The sequence below is a fragment of the Setaria viridis genome, chromosome 5, assembly GCF_005286985.2.
Source record: "Setaria viridis chromosome 5, Setaria_viridis_v4.0, whole genome shotgun sequence".
Classification (NCBI taxonomy): domain Eukaryota; kingdom Viridiplantae; phylum Streptophyta; class Magnoliopsida; order Poales; family Poaceae; genus Setaria; species Setaria viridis.
In genome coordinates, this window is record NC_048267.2 from 5,240,957 (window position 1) to 5,263,048 (window position 22,092).

The 22,092-nt window shown below is 44.8% G+C and overlaps 4 protein-coding genes across 7 annotated transcripts; 3 read left to right on the forward strand and 1 right to left on the reverse strand.

Moving 5' to 3' along the window:
• Nucleotides 1–229: 229 nt before the first annotated feature.
• On the forward strand, nt 230–5,824 carry LOC117857614 (uncharacterized). 2 transcript variants are annotated; one of them, XM_034740370.2, is made up of 7 exons: nt 230–379; nt 456–880; nt 1,031–1,216; nt 1,561–1,668; nt 2,215–2,415; nt 2,496–4,588; nt 4,831–5,824. In XM_034740370.2, exons 1-7 carry the CDS (start codon nt 304–306, stop codon nt 5,351–5,353), a joined length of 3,612 nt encoding a protein of 1,203 aa, XP_034596261.1. In that variant the 5' UTR covers nt 230–303; the 3' UTR covers nt 5,354–5,824. The 2 variants fall into 2 exon arrangements, with proteins under 2 accessions (XP_034596261.1, XP_034596262.1); XM_034740371.2 differs by lacking the exons at nt 230–379; nt 456–880 and having other exon boundaries at nt 1,045–1,184.
• Nucleotides 5,787–11,069, forward strand: LOC117857615 (uncharacterized). The gene is made up of 12 exons (XM_034740372.2): nt 5,787–6,203; nt 6,326–6,493; nt 7,166–7,286; nt 7,428–7,555; nt 7,672–7,819; nt 8,121–8,299; nt 8,627–8,864; nt 8,933–9,025; nt 9,106–9,251; nt 9,457–9,564; nt 9,743–9,831; nt 9,956–11,069. Exons 1-12 carry the CDS (start codon nt 5,787–5,789, stop codon nt 10,539–10,541), a joined length of 2,421 nt encoding a protein of 806 aa, XP_034596263.1. The 3' UTR covers nt 10,542–11,069.
• On the reverse strand, nt 10,699–14,320 carry LOC117857616 (C-type lectin receptor-like tyrosine-protein kinase At1g52310). Of its 3 annotated transcripts, none has more exons than XM_034740376.2 (4): nt 14,086–14,320; nt 12,979–13,401; nt 12,310–12,880; nt 10,699–11,586 (listed from the first exon to the last, which is right to left on the reverse strand). In XM_034740376.2, exons 1-4 carry the CDS (start codon nt 14,168–14,170, stop codon nt 11,001–11,003), a joined length of 1,665 nt encoding a protein of 554 aa, XP_034596267.1. In that variant the 5' UTR covers nt 14,171–14,320; the 3' UTR covers nt 10,699–11,000. The 3 variants fall into 3 exon arrangements, with proteins under 3 accessions (XP_034596267.1, XP_034596268.1, XP_034596266.1); XM_034740377.2 differs by having other exon boundaries at nt 12,310–12,877; nt 12,979–13,404; XM_034740375.2 differs by having other exon boundaries at nt 12,979–13,404; nt 14,086–14,319.
• A 393-nt stretch (nt 14,321–14,713) lies between these two features.
• LOC117857617 (protein NCA1) lies at nt 14,714–20,639 on the forward strand. Its single transcript, XM_034740378.2, has 8 exons — nt 14,714–15,073; nt 15,613–15,964; nt 16,052–16,280; nt 16,433–16,578; nt 17,916–18,003; nt 18,082–18,228; nt 19,951–20,100; nt 20,188–20,639. Exons 2-8 carry the CDS (start codon nt 15,633–15,635, stop codon nt 20,233–20,235), a joined length of 1,140 nt encoding a protein of 379 aa, XP_034596269.1. The 5' UTR covers nt 14,714–15,073; nt 15,613–15,632; the 3' UTR covers nt 20,236–20,639.
• The last annotated feature ends 1,453 nt before the right edge of the window (nt 20,640–22,092 follow it).

A 22,092-nucleotide genomic window follows, 5' to 3' on the forward strand; every position in this document is an offset into this window, starting at 1 on the left:
TGTGCTTATAAAGTTAGTATTAGCTTTTCAAAAGAAGAAGCCAACAACAATTCAGAGAAACTCAAAACCGGCCGCTCAAACAGGCCTGGCTGTCGCCGGGCAGACCATAGTCCTTTGAAACCCAAAACCGGTAGGAATGTGAGAGGAAAATAGAGGTAGAAAGGGCTTACGGAGATGAAAACCGTAGGATCAAGATCGAACGTCTTTCCTACGTGCGTACCCTCCGTGCGGCGGTGCGGCAAACAAAACGCATCCCGTCGAAAAAATTAGAAAACCAAAACCCTCCGGCGACCGGCGGCGGCGATGGAGAGGATCCCGGCGGCATCCGCCATGGACTGGAGTATCGACCTCGACAGGGGACTCCGCTCCCGCCACCAGGGTAAGCTCAACAGCACCTCCTCCCCTTCTCGTTCCTCTATTCCCCCTCATTCACCTCCGCTCCCGTTCGGCCGCAGCCACGCGCATCCGCGCCCTCGACGCCGCCAGCCCGCGCCTCCGCCAGCTCTGCGCTTGCGCCACCTCCCCCGCCCCCGCGCCCGTCGCATCCTCGTACGGCGTCCTGCCCGGGGAGGCGCGCGTCTTCGCGGAGACCATGCTCCTCCGCCTCGCCACCGAGTTCAGGACCGCCGACGGCGCCATGCGGGCCCGCATCGTCAGGACCCTCCTTGCCGCTGCGGGGGGACGCGGCGCGCTGGCCGGGGCTTGCGTGGCGGAGCCCGACCAATTGCTCAGGAGGGTCAAGGCGGTATACGACACGGGGAGCGCGCGGGACAGGGCACTCGCGCTGCGCGTGTTCGGCTGCCTCGCCGAGGTCTCCAAGGACAGCGTCCACGTCCGCTCTTTGATTCTCTCCAGCTTGGGCGCCTCAAGTGCTCTCGAGGTCAGTACCTTTCTTTAACATTGCAATGAACCATATGCCCCAGACAAACTTCCTATTTGACTGGATAGCATGCGACTGCTATCAAGTGTTTGCATTTTCCAAAAGTAGGAGGGTATCCAATTTTAAAGGTTTGCATGTGTCAATTGGCAGGTCAAGTCAGCAATCTTTGCGGCTGGTTGCATTTGTCGTCTGTCTGAGGACTTCTCATGGATAATTCTTGAAGTGTTCCGAAGATTGATATGTTCTCAGACATCAGAACCACAAGTTATCATGGCAGCAATTAAGGCTTTCTCAAAGCTTGATTGTACGTTGGCTGTTATCCATAGAGTTCATGAGGTGTTTATGGATATACGTTTGTTGCTTAAAGATGAAATTTATTCATTTACTTTAGTTTTGGCCAATATCTGCCACCCGTGCAAAGCTTACGTGGATATGGCTGTTCATACCCACACATATTGAACTAAAGTTGCACTCATGGCCAAGCTGATATAGATGTCAATGATTAAAATTGGCCATAACTGATATGGGGGATGTTCTAAAATGGAGGGATTAGATAATAACAAGATAATGTTGCATACTTGCATTTTGCTTCCACATTCCTAAAGGAGCCATTCTTCATATGTTGCATGCTGTTATCCTCACTGAACATTATGAAGTAATTTTTTTGGTTAACCTCACAGGTTGGAAAGCAGATGGTTCTAGGCACACTGGAAGATGTATTCAAATATGAAATGCTCTATTCGCTCTCAAGATTGGTATCCAAGTCGATCATTTTGTTCTGCGACCAGGTAGTGCAAGCAATGTCCACTGTCCCTGCAACTGTGTTTCCTGCTATGTCATTGTGTCCATGTTGCAACAAGCATATATTTGTGTATATTGAAATATTCATGAAGTTCTCCTTGAAGTGATGTTTTCAAATTGCAACCTTCAACTAATAATGGCAAGAATCAATTTCTGCGATATATGGTTCCGAACTTCAAATTGGCAAATTCATTTCCTTTTTCAGACAATATTAGTTTTCCTATATGTTACCCTTTGTCACTTTACTGAAAGATGCGTTCTGCTTCCAAAAGTTAATCCAACAATAAGGTTTGAATTATGTACCAACAATATACATAACATTCATAACACTTGGATGTTACCACAAACCTCTTGTTCGTTAGCACTAACATTTGTACTATTGCAAATTTCTATGTTAACATAAACGATATATTTTTATCAAAACATCTGGATAAGAGATTCTGGTAGCTAGCAATGATCCGTAAACATGAATGTTCTCATCTTGTTTATTGATTTTGAACTAACTTATTCCTTTGGTCACCATGCTATTGCAGGTGGATTTACTGTTACTGTTTCTGAATCATGATTCCACTCCTATGAAGTCTATGGCGTTAAAATGCATGTGTTTTATGTTTCACAGAAATACCTACCATTTTTCAGTTATTAGGACTGTTTTTGGCAGATTGTTGCCACTAATTGATGATGAGGATCTTTCACTTGACTGTAAGAGCTATGTGTTAAGGATTCTGCAGAAGGTGATGATAAATTGCCTCTGTGCTTTCTGATTTATACCTCATTTTCCTCTTATTATCTGATTGGATAATACATTTTTCAGAATTTCTGTGGTAAAGCGTCAGGCATTCATCATTTCGATGGTTCTGAATTATCTAAGCTTCTTCTGGCTGCTGAAAGTTATTTACATTCTTCTTCCTTGGAGATGCAAGGCACTGCTCTAGAAATACTTGTGGAAGTCTTTTGCATTCTCAAGCAAGTGAGGCCAGATTTGAACATGACCATTCTTAAGGGTTTACCATTTGCATATGCTGAGTGCCAAGGAGCAACCAACAACATATCACTAACTTCTGAAGAAAATGGTATGGACAGACCTCTGTATAATATCATAACAATGATTGTGAATTATATTATATCTCTGGTCAATCAAGTAATCAGCTGTGAAAAGAAAAAAGTCACTAGCGGAAGCATCTGCATGCCATCTGAATGGGATAAGAAATATATAGCTCCTTTCAGACTTATGGTGAAGCTTGTCACATGCTACCCTTCTGCGGCTACTGTTGCTCTTGGTAAACTAATCAGTGTGGTAAAAGAACTATCTCAAATTAATGGCCGTGATTACTCTGAAGTTGCCGTTACCTCTGTTGAACCATTCCAGACAATTATTGCTCTTGAGGAATTGAGCACCTCAAATGGCAATGTTGAACTTTTAGCTACAAGGATTGAAGCTTCTCCCATTGAAACAGACATTGGTAAGGGAAAATTGGATTCCTCCAAATTTGACCGCAAGAATAAAAGGTCCATTATGCATGATCTTACTCTTTGCACGCTCAGGTTTGGAAATGCTTGTCACGATGTTCTTTGTAAGACATCTGGTGCTAGATACAATCTCCATGATAGCATTAAGGGTCTAATTGAGTGCGTTCATCAGAATGACTCTCAATACTGGAGCACATATGAAGCCTTCCATCTGATAATGTGTGCTTGTATTGCCCGGGATACTTGTAAAATCAGAGATGGGAATCAGGAACCAGGTGATTCAAAAGAGGGGCCAAGTTTCTTCTTAACTCCTTCTGTTTGGATAGCTCAGGAATTATGTGCACTTCGAATGACCAAAATGCTTATAAAAAAACAGAAATACTGGGAAGCTTATAGGTCTTCCATGTACTGTTGTCGTAAAGGTCTCTGGTTCACTGCTTCCTTTGTCTTCAGGAAACTGGCAGATGTATTTAATCCAGGCTCTTTCAGTTGTTGGTTCAAATCATTGCTACTTTTTTCTGCTGGGGAAATTGAGATGAAGCTATTACTTTTTCCCTCAGCAACTATAAAGTTAGTTGGTGAGCTAAAAACAGACAATGATCTTAGCGAGGAGCTTTACTGTGCTGAAACAGATCTTGACAGTATTCTCAGTGAATCTCAAGAGTTGCATGGTCACCAAGCAACAATCACTGGTATTTGTGGCAGAACAGGCTTAGCTAATGATGCCCTAGAATCAAATGCCGCCTCAGATTATGAATTCTTTTTCCAGAGATGGTTCATTAGCCTCAGATCATCATTTCTTGAGATGTTAACTGACATTCTTGGTATTCTTAGTGCAAATTCTTCTGCATATGAAGGAAGAGAAGATCATTTAAATGTATCTGGAGAGATTATCCAAGGCCAAATACTTGCTTTGGCTAGTTGCTCTTTAAGATTAAGTGATCTGGCAAAGAGTTATGATCTCCTTGCTGCATCCCATATGGACATGGATTGTCATAGCTCTAGTAGTTTAGCCAGGCTTGCTTTCATGTGCTCGCTGTTGGCATTTTGTACTGCATATTCTGTGGATTTCTCAAGAGCATGTAGTGATGTAGAGTCGTGCAAGCTTCCGAAGAGGTTTTCTTATGCTTTGGTCCTACAAGATTTACATGGAAGAGTAGATGGGTTGGACAGGCAGATTGTTTCCAAACTGCAACAGTTCATGCCCACTTCTTTTGATGCACAGGTCTGTTTACAGTCCAGTGGACGAATGAACTGTTCTGGAGATCTTGAAAAGGATTCATATTCTCTTTGCCATTTTGCCGTGGCATCGTTGCTTTCCGCACATGGGAATGCTAAAGCTAATGGAATGACAAGAGGGTTGCAACTTCTGTCCACCATTTTGCAGAAGTTTATGGAATTGCCTTTTGTGGTTCCCAAGTACTTCTTCAGAGTAAGGTACATATTCTGTTTCACTACATTGATAATCAAATATGATTATGACCTATTAGCATTTGTTTGGTGACTGAAATACTAGACAGTTTCTGATAGAAAGAGTGTTTTCAGTATTATTTTTGTTGTAGAATATTCTTGTTATCTTGCATATTTGTGTCACAATACCAAACTTCATCTAGAGATTTGTTGCCTGCAAATGGAGCTTCCAAACATGAGATAACATTCTTTTTTTGGTATATATGCAGGCCTTGCCTTGGCGCTGAACTTTACATGTTTGTTTCAAATCCTGCGGACAAAAATGAAATGTCGGTAGAGCCTGGTTTCCAGTTGTCTCTTACCCTCTGCATGCAGTGGAAGCGTTTGTTAGAGAGAACTGCCATTCGCCCCATGAAATTGTACTGCATTCTAGCCACAAGCTCGGCACCCTGCTTAGACACAGCAGGAACAAGAAGGAAGCAGTTTGGACCGCACAAGACTGCCGAAATGGTTGAGCTTAATTCCAAGCTGCTGTGGTACTTAAGGAGTGATTTGAGGAAGGGCAGGGATGAGAAGGATTCCCAGTCCAGCTCAGAGATGGTTATGGCCTTTGCACGCTTCGAACCAGCTGATAGCGGGCAGGGATTCTCGGCTTGCTTGCTGAATGTCTCCTCGTTCCCTGAAGGTTTGTATCAGATAAAGTGGCACGCGTGCTGTGTCGACCAGAACGGCTCCTATTTCAGCCTCCTGCCTCTGACCGATGGTGTCGTCTTCTCTGTCCGGAAGTCCTGACTGTGTGGGTGCTGCAGTGTTATAGAGCAGATTAACACTAGAATTCAGAACTTGTGATCTGGTACCGTCGGTCGGTCTATCGAGGCGGCCAACCTGTAATGAGGAAGCAAAGCTGCTAGAGTTGCATTATACAAGGGCGAGTCTGTAGCTACCTGCCAACCCAAATTCCCTGTCGATCTTTACTCAGCTGCTGTTCTAGAATGAGCACTGTACAGGAGTATGCTGGAAGCATTGGCATTGGTGTAGTGTAATCTCAGTGTTTCTTTCTTTTTCATTTTTAGAAAAAAAATCTGGTACCAAGGGAATGTGCTCTAGCCAATGTCAGGGCTTAGTTTAGTTGGAGCTTGGGACTTTGGGAGCAAAGTTGCAGCAGCATGTATAGAAAAAGCACAAAATTCCAGTGCCCCAATAACTTCGATGAGAATTGAGAAATATGATGATGATGCGTGGCAATGGTGCTGGATTACATCATTTGACATTTGTGCCTCTCGGATGGAGTGGACTTGACTCTGGTTCGACAGTGCGAGTGCCTCTTTTGTTTCAAAAAATTCTCGCCACGCTGGGCCGCCACCTGTCCATATATACGGGCGCCTCGTGCGTTCGCTGGGCGTGTGCGCTGCGAGCCAACCCATTACCCATTCAAATTCTCTCCTCGCGGCGGGGCGAGGCGCCGTCTGGTGGAAGCTACCCGCACGCGTCGCCAGGTCGCGGCCGGCGCTGGAGACGAAGGCCAGCAAGGGAGGAGGGGTCATCGGAGGCGGACGCATGTGGGCGGGCGGCCATGGCGCTGCTCTGCTTCCTGCTGGACCTGCGCAACATCCCCCCTCCCCTGCTCCACCGCCTCAAGCAGGTACCCACCACGCTCCCGCGCGCCCGCCCGCTTCCCCTCTCCTCCGCCCATTCATCCGTCGAGCTGAGCTCCGAAACCCCAACTAACCCCGTGCACCGCCGCGGTCTCGCGCGCGGGTGCAGTGCCTGCTACACCTCGCCAACCTCTACGCCGCCGCAACGCCACCGCCCCACCACCACGCCTCGTCGTCCTCCGCCGACGCCGGCGAACTGCCCGACCGCCTGGCCCTCTGCTACGTCCACGCTCCCTCCTCCAAATCGTCCTCGTCGTGCTCCTCCTCTTGGCCTGAGGTCCGTTATCCATCCTCTCTGCTCTTGATCGGAGCCCTGTTTGTTTTCACTTTTCAGTGTTTGTGCGCATTGCATGTTTGCTGATTCCAAATTGACTTCAACACCAACTGATCTGGTATTCTGATTGAGTCCTGCTGCATAGGCTATGCTATGCTGCTCGATTTGGTGGGCACTTTGTTTGTTTTGGCTCCAATTGGGTGCTGATACACACCACAGATGAGGTCGTAAGATGTTTGTGTTGCCACTCTTTTTCAGTGCATTTCTGCCTGTGCAGGTTCTATAATTTGCTTACTGTTCACTGTGGTATTTCGTATTCCTAGGAAAATATCCATTTACCGTCTTCTGTTTGCTATAAAACAGGGAGTAATTTGTCCCTGTCATACAAATGATTTGGGATTACTTGAATCACCCCCATGTCACATTTAGCAGTAACTGAGGCAGATGTTTTTCAGCTGGTGAAAATAGGATGCGCATGCATCTGTTGTTTCGGTGGACAACTTTTTGGATGCACCACATGCGAATGTGGTGACATTAGCCAGTCCCATTATCAAACTGTTCAGTCTGTTCGTAGTGCTGATTAGTCTATTTCAGTCCAGATGCTTAGATGCGTTCCTACTTCACTGTTATAAGTTATGACGTTGTTATATTTTCTAACATCTGAACTTCAACCAGCTAAAGATTGGGTATAGGCCTGATGAAAAATTCAGCCTTCGAGATTTCCACCGTGCTGTAAATAACATACCTCTGGATGGCTTTCTTCCTGACCAACCTGGTGGGTCTCCGCCTACTGGAGGTACGGCAATTGTGTTGGTCCCATAATATTCCAATTCTTTGTGCGATGGTCACAAGATCAAAACAAACTCAGAAATGCTAAATATTGTGACAGGAGAGTGATCTTCAGATGGACTTGCCTGACTCTATTTCTCATGTGCAGATGTATCACTGACAGACCTTTTTAGCAATAGAGCCATCTATTCTTGGGCCACTGATGACATCTCCAAGAAAGTGATCGCTATATGTATGTCTGCACAAAACCCAGAAGCTCTCCGAAGATCTCTTATGGTAGTAGCACAGTAACTTGGGGGCTTTCTGAGAGGGATTAAGCTACGCTTTTCCCCCACTAATTACTTGCTCCTGATGATAGCATTCCATTTATTAGTGTCTTGTATTGTCATCAGGAAGCAGCAGAACAGTGTGTTGCTGTGGAGTTTATAATGTTGGAACCAGAAGCTGCATTCATGTATGGCGATGTTCCTGAAAATGCCAGTTCTTTTGTAACCAGAATTTGTGATCTTGAGAACTGTGTGGTACGGAGATACAATCCTGGTAAGGAAGTCTCATGGTATTATGAAGTAGTAATCATTTATTGGTTTTGTTGTTTATGTTCAGATAATATGGTGATCTTTCATGATGAACCTCCAAACCATAACATGATCATGCTATTTACTTTGTCATGATTCTAATAATAAGCTTAAATCACACTATCAGAGAATTATTTTTTGGGGAGGAGATCTGACAGTTATCGTTTCCATATTAGTTGTTCTTTACAATCTGGTTCACATTATACATTTCTGTCATGTGAGGTAACCTAATACTATGTATGTTTGCTGTTTATTTGGAAATATAGAGACCCAAGTTTTGCATGGCCTGGTGAAGAGGTGGTTAGAAGAGCTGAAGGATGACAAGGAGGAGACACTGCAAGCTGCGTTTCTGTTCAGATGTCCCATTATTGACTCTGTTAAACACATATATTGCAACCTGTATGCATCAGCCAATCAGATAACTGATGGTTTTCCATCTTGTCAGGTGACAGAAGTTATTTATACCACCTCTCGCTATTTAATTATAGAAGCTCAATGACAGAACATATCTGAGTGTGATGTTTTCCTTTCACTGCTTAATGTTCCATCTTGTGATTTGCAAGCATCGAGTTCGTGCTAATAGAAACTATTGGTTAGTGGAAGAATATGTGACCGATAAAGGACCTTTTTCTTACAATTTCAGTGATTTCATCATCACCTTTTTAATTTTTAATTTCCTTCAGATAATAACAACTATGTCTCCGTACTTCCTGCTGTCAATTCTGTAGCCCCTTCTACTGCTATGCTAATGCACAACTCATTGATTGAACAGGCATGCAAGTGCCATGGTCGTCCTATTGACTTTATCACCCCAAATAAGGCAAAATGGACGTGTCCAATAACTAGTCGACAGCTTGCAGCTTCTGATATTACTGATACTGCTGTGAGGATTGGAGAACAAACGGTATTGTTTCTGCCTACTTCAGAAGGTGGCTCAAACTTACGGCGAGTCTCTACTTCCATTACTTTTGATGTAATTGAGCGCACTGAGTTAGCCTCAATGAATGAAGGTACCCACGATTGTTGACTATTCAGATACACATATTTTTGTAAATCTAATGACAATGTCTGTGAACAGGAGTCATAATGGGGAGGCCTTTTGTTGTGATTCCCAGTTCAAATGATGTTGAAGTTGCTCTAATTGATGAGAGTTCAGACCAGAACACTCAGAGTTAGTATTGCAATCTATGATTGATGTGTCTTAAGCTTCTCAAATGATTCTGATATGTCAATATTATCTGTACCGTGCAGTTTTCTATGGCCTTTGTGAAACTCTTTTCAAGCTTGACCAGGGACTTGTTTGCTCCTCATCATGCAATACTGAAACGATGAAAACTGGAACTCTTCAGTGCTACTATCTTCTTCAACCATCTGAGAAGGGACCAATGCTTCTGAGGGTATAGGCGACACTTCCCTTATCCTATTTCGATTTCGATACAATTAGAGGCATATTGCACTGCTTGTAGTAGTTAGCATAAAACCCTAATGGATTGGATTCCGGATGCCAGATAACTAGCTTTGTCAACTTTAGTTGCTCATCAATAGAAAGGATTGTGGTCTGTTATTGGTTTGAGCTAATGATTGGAACACATCATGTTGTAGAGGCTTGCTGGATCTGAAGAGATATTGCCTCTCCCAGCCGTGAGTCGAGATGGCAACTCCAAGGTTACCATGGAGATCAAGAATTCAATTGAAACATCCTTGTCTAAGGTATGCCTCTGTATCCCTCTATATTTCTGTAGCTGTGACTTGCGATCAGGTGAATGATTTTCATTCCTTGTTCTGATTCTTAGCAGCTTCCTTGCTCCACAAACTTGTTCTGCATACTATTAGCAGCTTCCTTGCTTCACATACTTTTTAATTAATACCTGGCAACTGACTACTTCAGATTGCGCTCAAGGATTACAACCCTCTGCAACATGAAAGAGGTTTTCATTCAAAACTGAATCGCCTGGTGAAGGACAGCCTGCAGTTTGGGTACATGCTCGGTTGCTACCTTTACAGTTTTATAATACTTTCTTCCGATTAATGATTTCAGTAATTAGCTGTCATAACTATGGCCAACTAAGATGCCCCATGATCGAATCGACTTCATTTACAGATCAATTGATCCAGCCTCTGCCCCAAAGGATCCTCACCACGTTGATTCGTTCAGCGAGCCACAGGTACCAACAAGCCAGGGCCTCGAAGGAAGCAGGTTCCTGAACCAACCTGAGGAAAACGCTGGAGGTCTCAACGACCATCTCCACTCATTCAGCGAACCACAGACATCAACATTCAGAACTCCTCCCAAGGAGAACAATCTATCGAGCCAGTGCAAGAAAGGGATGGCCTCCCCCAGCATCAGTGAGGAGTGGGAGAAACTCATCATCATCGACGATCTCGATGATGACTTCGCCACCCCTGCCCCTCCCAGGCCTGCTGCTGGCAAGCCTCCCCGCGCCAAGCCGCCGTCTCCAGTTAAGCCGCTGGACGAGAAGACTTCAAGGATCCTGGAGAGGCTGGAGGCCCCCAGGGCGAAGAAGCAGAGGCCGGCTAATGCTGGCAAGGGCAGCACCAACGCGGCACCGGCACCCAGCCGTGTTGCCAGTACACAGAAAAGGAAGCCCCTGCAGCCGTTTGAGCCGAGCGCAAGCCAGCCGCTGAAACCAACCTTCAACAGGCTCAGGAGAAAGCTCCCTACCTGACATAGGCGCATCATCATGCTTAGCTCCAGCTAATTGTGCAGATCAAGAATGCATCAGGGATTGTGAATACATCTCGAGAGATGAAAGTGTCGTTAACAATACATTTTTTTTATGTCGAATGTAAATATTGAAACCAAAATGCTGCGGAAATAGGAAGTGTTTCAAACTACTGAAATTAGCTTTTACTCTGCTGTCAAAATATACATGACCAGCTTCTTCAGAGTATAGGCATACAGCTTTTCCTCACTAGATTCAAAACCCATTGAAATCTGTAGCAGATTAGAGGAACCCGAGTACAAATGGGTACAACCTGCCCCCTCAGCATTTGGGCAGAACTAAACTACTGATTACAGATAACGGTGGCTTCTGGGCCACCATACACTCCAGGGAATGTGCTACCTACCGAGTGCTGTCAACAATGGAACTACAGAAAATGCTCTCAATTTCTGGCAGTAGATTTCAGCGAGGAGTCCGGACCTCCAACGGTAACATTGGGGATGTCGCGCTGGTGCTCGTCCCGCTCCTGAGCTGCTGCTCAGATGCTGCAGACTTCAGCTCAAGCTGCTGGAGTTGATGCACAACATGTGACATCCTTGGGCGCACCGAAGGGACATGCTGGGTGCAGGAGTACACAAGATCGACAACCTTCTGGACGACCCCCACATCTGGCAACTCCTGGATGAGTGGGTCTAGCAGATCAAGATAGCGGTGTGACTGAACTAGAGGTGTCGCCCATTCAAATATGGTCTGCCAACCGACAGACTCAACCGACTGTGCAGGGCGACGACCGCTGATAATTTCGAGGAGCAGCACGCCAAAGCTGTAGACGTCGCTCTTTGTTGTCAGCTCGTTCCTGTATATAAACTCGGGAGCAAGGTAGCCGTAGGATGCGGCCTTGACAGTCCTCTCGTGCATTACTTCCCATGGCACAAACTTGGAAAGGCCGACCCCCATCAGATGTGAGCCAAATTCCTCATCGAGCAAGACATTACTTGCACGAATGTCACGGTGCACCACCTGGGGCTTCACCTTGTCATGCAAAAATCTGTATTAAAAGAGCACTAGTAAATACATAGTAAACAATAAGACTTAAAAACACTGATTGCAGTTAGTGGGGATGACCTGTATACGAAAAGTAACGCCCCAAGAACAAAGATGATAAATCCAAACAAGTTGCATTAACATTAAGTCCTATTTCGAGCTCATCGTAATCCAAGTAGAAGACAAACAGTACTTGCTAACCAATAGTCTTGAAATAAGTCATTTTGAAAAATTTCCTTTTTAATTCACCACTATTTATAGGTCATTTGTAAAGCAGTTTTCCCATGCATGGTCATTTGTAAATGTTTGCAGCCCACTGATGCAAATTAATAAGAAACAACAAATACAATCATAAATGTGGCAGCCATAATGACAAAATGAAATCCCAATTTTAATATCTAACCGGTTAGTTTCATGTGGTAGGGTAAAACAAACTACCCAAAAATGGTTGACGACCAAGTTGCACCACCTTATGTGAGCATTACGTAACATCTGCATGCAAACTATTGCGCAACAAAATAATTCAAGTCGCAAGTCTATGTGTGGGGTCAAATGTTATGGAAACTAAGAAAGTGAATGATACGAGGAAAAGAGAAACCTAAATAATAAAACAAGTGAAATAAGAACCTTAACACTTACATCAATTAATATTCCAATGTCTCAGAAATATTGATCTAAGAAAAAGTCATAGTAAGAACAAAAATATCTCTTGAGAGGGACGGCTTACGCTATTCCCTGGGCGAGAGTTGTGGCAGCTCTCATTCTCATTGCCCAATCAAGGCTCCGCCCACCTCTTGGAATATGATGCAGCCACACATCCAAAGGACCATTTGCAACAAACTCATAGACAATAAACCGATCACCATGGTCATAACAACATCCTTTTACAGCCACCAAATTAGGATGATAAAGCTTTGCGACTCTCCGGATCTCAGAGTAGAAGTCCTTTTTCCTTTGTAGGCTGGATCTCTTCAGTCTCTTGATTGCTACTTTGGACCCATCTGGCAAGATTCCACTGTAGGTTCCTCCTGTCTTTGCATTACCAGGAAGCCGGTTTCCCTCGCTGAAATTCTTTGTGATTGATCTAAGTTCTTCACTAGTGTATACTTTCCATTGCGGTGCCACCAATGCAGCAGCCGAAGCACCTAATGCTTCTCGTGATCTTCTTCTTTTCTTGCTTCGCCTGTAGACAAGCAGCCAAACCACAACGGCTAAAGTGGTTGCCAGAATGAAACCACTCACAGCAATGAGGGCTATGAAATACTCCTTGTGGCAGTGATCATGGTAGCATCTGTCTACTGACACCAAAAACAGAGATTGTCAGTACAAACATATTACATGAAAGCAAATTACCAAGTTTAGCAGAATACGTTAACCTTACAAGTTACAAACTCACCATGATCCATCATGCAAATCAGACCATGGGGCTCACTGCACCTTTTTCCAGAAATTGAAGCACGGCCATTAGTAACCAAAGTGCACAAATCATTGCTGGTGGCTACACCGCATGCAGTACTACTGCAGTTGGAATGCAACAGCTCAACAGGAAAGGCGGTCTCATTCCAAACAGATGAATCATCAGACCATTTCCAAACATTACCAGTACTAGTGTTGTAGTGATGCCCTCCAACCCAGCATCCTGAGGTTGATGATCCGCAGATAGACTTTGAGAAGTTTAGCTCCTGAACTGATGATAACGCAGCCAGATGCCCGCTGTAGTTACGGCAGAGAGCCTCGGATCTATCCCAAGAAAGGGAGGTCGATATGTACTTGAAACATTTGTTCTGAACAGGACTGATTTGCCAACCCTCTGGGCATGCTGCTGCACAAAATTGAAGCCATCACCGTCACAACTAACGAATTTACAGATCTTCAGAAAGACTTAATCAATACCTTAAATATAAGGTGCGGTGTTTCGTGCGATAGCAACCATGACTAGTTTTGATTAACTAATGCAGTAATGTTTTGCCAAGCGCAGCACCAAAAAGCAGTAATCACCAACAAAAGGAAATCTTAGGCCTGGATGCAAAATCCCATAACAACGCCATGACCAGAAATGTCAAAAAGGGGGGAAATGACGAAAGAGAAGTTTGTTTTTCCCCTCTTGCAGTTGCAGGTTCTTTGTGGTGAGGCAAAATCCCCACCCCAAACTAGAGGACTGATTGCATCTCCATATTTTTGGATGATCGGCCAAATCATTTCTTCGATTCCCATCCAATACAGAGCAGGTAGCATATCACCAAACGAACTTTGAAACAAGAAAACATGTCGATTTGGGCAGCGTGGTGCCTAAGATAGAGCCTAGTTCATGATGACAAATTGACAACCAATACTACATCCCAACTGATCACTCAATCTAAGCAACGAAACAAGCATCCCTGAGCTCGCTCCCAGCAGTGCTCCCTGGAATTGGCAAAGAAATCAAGAAACGGTGGATCTACAGCTGCCTGCGCACGCGGGGATTGAAAAAACCACAAGGAAAGGAACCAAGGAAAAGACTCACAGCTCCGAGCCAGCGCAGGGGTCCCGATGGAGAGAACGAAGGCGGCGAGGAAGACCGGGAGCGGCACGAGCGCCGGCGGCGCCATGGCCGTCGCTAGCCGCCCGCGTTTTCCCACCGGGGGAGGGGAGGAGAGAAGGGATGACTGGTGAGGAGACTGAGCGCGTCATAAATGAGGGCGCATCACTGCTGCTGCTGGCCTCACCAAACCCCGAGACCGCTCATCACACTACGCCCGCCTTGACTACCGGGCAGGCGGGGCAGCGCATTAAACCCTGCCCCGTCCTTGCTGTCCAAGGGAGAAGGAACGCTAAATGGGCTGGACCTCGGCCTCCGGTGGGCCTATCAGAGCGGCCTTGGGTTTTTTCTCTCATGGGCTCCATAGGTTACTTCCATCGTCCCGATGCTCTGCGTGTGGGGCTGTGGGCTCTTTCGTGGCACTGGAAAAGGCACTACCACTCCGACACGTTACGGTGGCGTCAGCGTGTGGCTTGACATCAGCTCACGTGGCAGCCCTTCCACCGTTGGATACCGGTAGATGCGATCTTATCCTGGCCTCCCCCGCGACCCCTCGCGCCCGTGACCGCTCACGCCCCTCTCTCTCTGACTCTCCCTCCCTCCCCACGAATAGGAACAGCAACCGCCTCAAAAAAAAAAAGAAAAGAAAAGGACGCCGTCGCGTCGATCTCGAATTCTCGCCGCCGCCGCGCGACCTCGCCTCGACCAGACCCCCCGCGCGCCTCCATCAGCGCCGTAGCGCGACTCTCCGTCCGAAGCCCTCGTGCTCTCTCCGTTTCCAAGTGCGAGAGGACGTCGGCGGCGGCGGCGGCGGCGGCAGCAGCAGGCGTGCGGGGCACCGGCGCTTGCGCCCGGCGGTGGAGGGCGGGCCTCGTTCTCGTCGCGCAGCGGCGCGTGGGGAGGCCGCGGGTGGAGCGCGGGGGGATTTAGGGGCGGCGTCCGTCGCGCAGAAAGGCGAAGGCGAGTAGCCACGGTGGGTCATTTACGCCCTCTTTATACTCCCTTTTGATTTTGTTCAATCGGCATAGAATTGAGGTTTGTCGACGCTCCTCAAACATTGAAACCCTACCTTACAGACTTGCGTTCCAATGCTCAAACTCCCCTGTATGCACTTGAGAATTACTGAACTATGCCGTGTTGTATCTTCCTTCCATATTGGTAGCCCTCCACCTTCCTTTCTGCCACCGACCCACCCAACCACAACCAAATGCTTGTCGTTAATGTATTCCTGGATTCCATCCAATCAGTTTGTTGCTGTTATCAATCAGATCGCTGGGGCTTTGCTTGCCAAAATTAAATTCCTGTGATTCGCTCTGCCTGACTGGCTAGGTCGAGAATCCCACTCTCACTATGGGATCAGGTTGGGACCCAGTCTCTGAGGGATTCATTTTCACCAATCAGCCGATGATTGTGCTCATGCATATGTACATATAGAATTTCAGTTGCACTACTGGTATGATAATTTGGTGTTCCATGCCTAAAAGGGTACGCTACTTGTTCCATTTTCTGCAGGGAACAACCAGTGAATAATCATGAGCTCACTCTGCCCTTTCGCTGGAGCTACCACTGGTGGTGGCGTATGCCCTGTGAAATCCGATAAGAGCGGTGCTGGGGTATGCCCTGCAAAATCTGACAAGAGCATAAGTGGTGTGTGCCCTGTGACCGGCAAGGATAACAGTAGCGAGCACAAGGAAAGTACTGACAATGCTGACGAAAAGGGCACTGATCCTCGTATGGTGCCAGCAAAGTGCCCATTTGGCTACGACAGCAACACATTCAAGCTGGGTCCGCTCAGCTGCATTATCTGCCAGGCACTGCTCCATGAAAGCAGCAAATGCAAGCCGTGCGCCCATAAATTCTGCAAGTGTGTCTTCTGCTTTGCATCCAGTTCAAAATACACTTCTTGTTTCATTTCTTGCTTCAATAGGATCTTACTGGATTTTCTTGGCAGGGCGTGTATATCACGTTTTAAAGACTGCCCGCTGTGTGGTGCTGATATAGAGGGGATTGAGCCTGATGCCGAGCTTCAAGCTCTTGTTGATCGCTTCATTGATGGTCATGCCAGAATCAAGCGATCACACGCTGCCGGGGATGTGGAAGCAGCGGGTGGCAATAACAAAGTCATATATGAGGATGTTTCCATGGAAAGAGGAGCCTTTCTAGTGCAGCAAGCTATGAGGGTCAGTGATTGAGTCAATTGCTTTAGCCTCCCTCATATTATGAACTCCTGATACTTGAACCTGTACAATTTACGTAGGCGATCCTTCTCCATTGTTTATAATTTATTTATGATATTGATGTTATAACCTTTCCCTAATTTTTGCATCTCCAGGCTTTTCGTGCCCAGAACATTGAAAGTGCAAAATCAAGGCTCACTATGTGCGCAGATGACATCAGGGAGGAGTTGAAGTCGTCAGAAGATAACCTAGATCTATGTTCTCAGCTTGGAGCTGTGTTAGGGATGCTTGGGGACTGCTGGTATGCCTGCTCACCCTTAACTATTTCCCTTCAGTAGTTTTCCCCACTTAAGAAAACTAAGAAAATACTATCAGGAGTCAAACCGGGATTCCAGAAAACATGCACACTACTGCCTTAAGACACCAGTTCTTTTTACCAGTTAGTTTCTTTTGCTACCCTGTATATAGAAGTGTGATGGTCTGGACTCTAAAAGAGCCCATTCTAGTGGAAGGAAGCAAATCTACAAGATTCTTTTCTGCAGATGTTTCATTGATATTTGACTGTATATTGAGGTAGGTTCCTGCGTAGGTGTGCTCCTTTAGAGGGCAATTCTTGCTCTTGCTTTCATGTATTCTAGTATCTTAATGCTCTAAGTCTTATCTAGCCGAAACCTTTTCCATTGAAGAAAGGAAAAGTCTCCACTGTAGGCAGTTTTGTTGTTCCTTTTTGCATCTACTATCGAACAACACTGTGTATGAGCCAATTTTCAACATTGATTAATTGTATGGACTGTGGACGGACTGACTGATGAAGTTAGGAGTTTCAGTAGGCTTCTAGCCTGATGGTCAGGCACGAAGCTAGAAGTAAATCTATGGCAGTGCACAAATTTATACTATTTTAGCTACGTGAAATGGTAAAAATGAGTGCTTGCTAGTTGCTACTGAAATTTTTTTTCCAACCTTGTGCCAGTGTACCATCTTGCTTAAACCTGGTGTTTCCCCTGCTAATGGTTATGCCAGTCTTTGGCTGCTTGCAACCTGTTTGGTCTATTTCACTAAATTAAAAATAAGTCGTTCCCCGTACCAGGCATCATTTTGTTGCTAATTACAGGCTGATGCTTCTAATAGCGAGTTAGCACGATTCTGATCAGGATGTCTAGCCACCTTGTTCGGAACACACAGGGTCTGTGATTCTTATTTCACCTGCCAATCCTATAATTTTAGAGGTGACCAAAGGCACCACTAAAATAGATGATCTAAGTATCCGACCAAAGGGAGGAATTCCCATTAATACAAGACAAGACCATCCCTCTGGGATGCCACCCCGATTGATCGAGGTAAATCCCTCAATAAATCTACTACTAAACCCCATGGGTATGGGGCCCCCGCCTAAGCGCTACCCTGAGATCGGACTATGTCTCTGAATCTCTGATGACTCTATTTTGCTACTTATCAAGTTATCATTAGTGAATATTCACTCTTATCACTGTTATATTGCCTCAGTCTACATATAATTAGTGTTTTGTATTGTTCAATATTCATTAACATAATTAGCTGTGGCCCTATCTTATTTTGCATAGTTTGTTAATTACTAAACTCATTCAACACTGCATCCTTATCATTATACTGTGTTTTCAGTCGGACCTTGGGAGATGCTCCGTCAGCAATCACTTACTATGAAGAAAGTTCTGAGTTCCTCTCGAAACTCCCCACAAAAGATCTTGAGGTTGTATTCAATTTTAGTATAAATTGTAGTAACATCACAATTATCATATACTGATCTAGCTGTTACATTCATCTGCAGTTGGTTCATACTCTCTCTGTTTCACTAAATAAAATTGGTGACCTTCGCTACTATGACGGGAACCTCCAATCCGCAAGAAACTATTATGCCCGTTCATTGGATGTTCGCAGAAATGCAGTAAAAGAACACTCTGCAGTGGCTTCCCAGGTACGTTGTGGGGAACTATACAATTCATAAACTGTTGGATGGCATGGGACAGGAACGATGTTGCCTTGCATTGCATATGTTTGATACTCATGGACATGCACACCATGGAAACAGTAGAAGAAAAAGTATAGTTTATTGTTCTTTGATGGAAATCACTTTGGTTGTTCGGCCGTTGGGCATTGGGGTGGTGTGTGTGTGGGGGGGGGGGGTGAACTGCATCTTACTAAAGATTTCACGTGATAACTGAGGATTTGTCCGACATATGTGATAAGAGCATTTACAGCAGTTCCCCATTTCCCAATCCAACTACCGTATTGGGAAAGTTGGTAAAAAAAATAGTGCTCCAGCAGACTCCCTTTACTTTTCCCTTTTCTCAATAATTATTGGGAGAACCCAATAATTTACCCCAACTCTCCCTAATAAAGGAGGAGTTGTGACTCTCCCAATATGGTTGTTGGATTGGGATGAGATTATTGGGAGACTGCAAAAGTAACTCTCCCAATAACAATGAAAGAGATATTGGGATATCCCCATTAACTTGTTATTGGGAAATATTTATTGGGAAACTGCTGGAGATGCTCTAACTAAGGATTTGTCATGAACCAAATTTGAGAGCTGTGAGGGATGAAGGAATCCAGTGGTTGGTAAACAAACGCCGAACTGGACACTTGAGATTGGGTGCTGCCAATGGTGCAAAGTCGCCCAAATCCAAGGTTCAGGGTAGAGGGTGGATTTTTTCTGATATTTCTTTGCTTATTTTATCATACACCCTATGACAATCTTTATAGATTATTAGGCGCTTTAATGCCTTAGCCAACTGCTAACAAACTTTGTAATGGACTAAGGATACTAACTGATCTCCATTTGTATGGGAACCGTAAATCCTGAAGATCCTAATAAGATCATATGCAGCTAAATGATCTGGCTAATCATCAATTCTAACTAATCATGCTGCCATGCATGCACGTATTTCCAATCGCATATAGTCGTGTACTGCTGCCGCTATGTTGCTGTGAGTGCATTGTTGTGCCTTACTGCATGTCAGTGTGTTGTTCCTTGGTCCATGTTGCCGGCTAGCCGGCCTGCATAACAGCCAGTGAGAAGCATCATACTGCATTTGATCTTCTCTACATATTATTTAAGAACCCAAACAACAGATAAATGCAGGGCTGTTGAAAATTTTTGGAGTACCTCAAGAACAATCACATTTGTGAACAGAAGTCACTTTGTGTACCTGTGTGATCAATAGTAAGTGCACATAGATATCTAGTTCATCTATGCAATGCTGCAATGGAAGTGATGTGATAGGGAAGGGGAAAGAAGGGAGCAGCAAAACTAATGATCTAGAATAATTGGCAAGATAGAGCTTACATTTACTGTACTTCTGGAGAAAATGGTAGTTTGTTGTGATTGGATAGAGGCAGGCTTTAGTAATTTCTGATGTATTCTTCTTGAACCTATAGCCTAAATAAATCACTTTCAATCAAGGTATGAAAACTGTTCTTCACTGGAGATGTTTGGGCAAAGCCTGTGCTTGCTAGGATCCAAATATGTCAATCTTGGGTCAAGCTTTACTGCTTAAATTTGAACATTATATTTTTTGGCTAACATTTTATTTTTATGGAACATGTTTTAGTTATTCACGAAACATGACTCAGACCTTCAGAGTGTGGTTTGCTTCTAGGTATGTGTGGTTTTTTAATTTGCAACTGTTGGATATAGGTCATTGATCTAGCGACTTCTCTTGCCAAAGTTGCGGATGTGGAGAGAAATCTTGGGAACGAAAGCGCTGCAGTTGAGGGTTTTGAGGAAGCAATTCAATGCCTTGAGAAGTTGAAGCTGGATTCTGAACAAGCTAATCTTGAGCAAAGGGTAGCTATCATTGATCCTCATTATTTCTCCTCTCACCCCTGTGCCAGTATCTGTTGTTCCACAGTAACCTTCACCTGTATTTTGCAGCGCCTCTCCGTTCTTGACTTCTTGCACAACCAGTTGGCAGATAAGTAAGACTTTATTCACCAACTGCAGTTGTCTTCTCCTGGTAATGGTGTCCAGCTCCACTATTTTTTTCCTGCTTTCGTATGGAAGGAGTTGCACTAGAAACGGCGATTAGCACGTTTTATCACCACCTGGAACTTTACCGCGTCACAAAACAAGTACTCAAGTACTGTAAATGTATCATATGTATGCTCAGCGAGGAGAGTACTTTTGATTGCTGCGAATATGCTCCAGCAGCCTAAAGCCCTCTGGTTAGTGGTTTGTCCTTTTCATAGCCTTGAACAGCGCGTAAGATGTTACTTGTGGGAAGTTCCATCTCGCTTTACCGTGTCATGTGTGAACGCTAATCCCGTTGTATATTGACAATAAGACAGGGAAATATACTAATGAAAGCATGGCCGTTGTTTGTTTTAGAGATTCCCAGGTCAAGCTGACTGCATATTTTAGGTGCGTTTCTAGCAATCTGGATCAGGAGTCTAAAAAAGTCAGGAAGAATTCGTGTCTTCATCAATCCATTAATTCCTTGTGAGAGACGGGTCTGACCGGAAGCCAGGCCTCGCACGTTTTTTTAATATGCTCATCTTTTTTACCCCCCTTTCCTGCAAGCGGTCCGTGCCTGAGTTAATTGAGGTAACATTCGATGTCTTTTACCCCAGTTCTTGTGTTTGCAGTAGGCTGCTATCTTATGCTCGGGAGCGCACCTTTCTCCCAGCCAGTTTGTTTAGATCATGCAGGAATTCATTGGCATCTTGCGAGAATTACACTGTTTCATATGAAATTCCTGTGTTCAAGACGAGTCCTAAATTGAAAATTAGAAATTAACAGCGTACCCCTAATGATGTTCACATCAAGCAGCAGGTCAAAATTAACCCAAAGGTAAAAGTAGGATCACTATCATAGTGGCGGCACTACAGTAGATAAGCACGCATGGATGGTGACTTGACGTTTCCAGTTGAAGCTTCGGTGCAGTGCTTCTCCTCCAGGCGGCTCTACTGTGGAAAACTCTCAGATCGATGCTTGTACTAACCAGGCTACCAGCTGCCGCGTGCACTTGTGGTAAAATCACGTGGTTCAAAGTGCCGAGTGGTTATTTTCTTTCCCACTCGGCTTGATGAGCGATGGAGAGAGATGACTCTTGCTCACCCTGGTCGGTTTTACTTTTTTGTTTCAGCAGAATCTCGTGCCCGTCTTTCTTCCAGATAAAACAAAATGGAATGGTTCTTATTAGGTATCCAGTCAGCAAAGGAAATGGCACCTGCAGGCTTGACTAACCCATGACCAGTAGGTTATTTTTTGAGGGAAATAATTAGTTCTGCGACCGGTTGAATAATTTGTAGCTGCTCCAAGGAAACTGGAGGATCAAATCTGGTCTTACATGACCGTGTGCATCTGCAGACGCGAGCAAGCGAGAAACCCGTGTGCAGCAGACTTAGAGGGTGTTTGGATAGCAGGTGCTAAATTTTAGCACCTATCACATCGGATGTTTGGACACTAATTAGGAGTATTAAACATAGTCTAATTACAAAACTAATTGCACAACCCCTAGGCTAAATCGCGAGACGAATCTATTAAGCCTAATTAATCCATCATTAGCAAATGGTTACTGTAGCACCACATTGTCAAATTATGGACTAATTAGGCTTAATAGATTCGTCTCGCGATTTAGCCTAGGGGTTGTGCAATTAGTTTTATAATTAGGCTATGTTTAATACTCCTAATTAGTGTCCAAACATCCGATGTGACATGTGCTAAAATTTAGCACATGCCTCCCAAACACCCCCTTAGACTGGACATCTACTTCTTCTGAATCGAATAAAGTCCTCGAAGACTTCACACATTTCTTTAAGCTGTTCAAGTTCAACACAC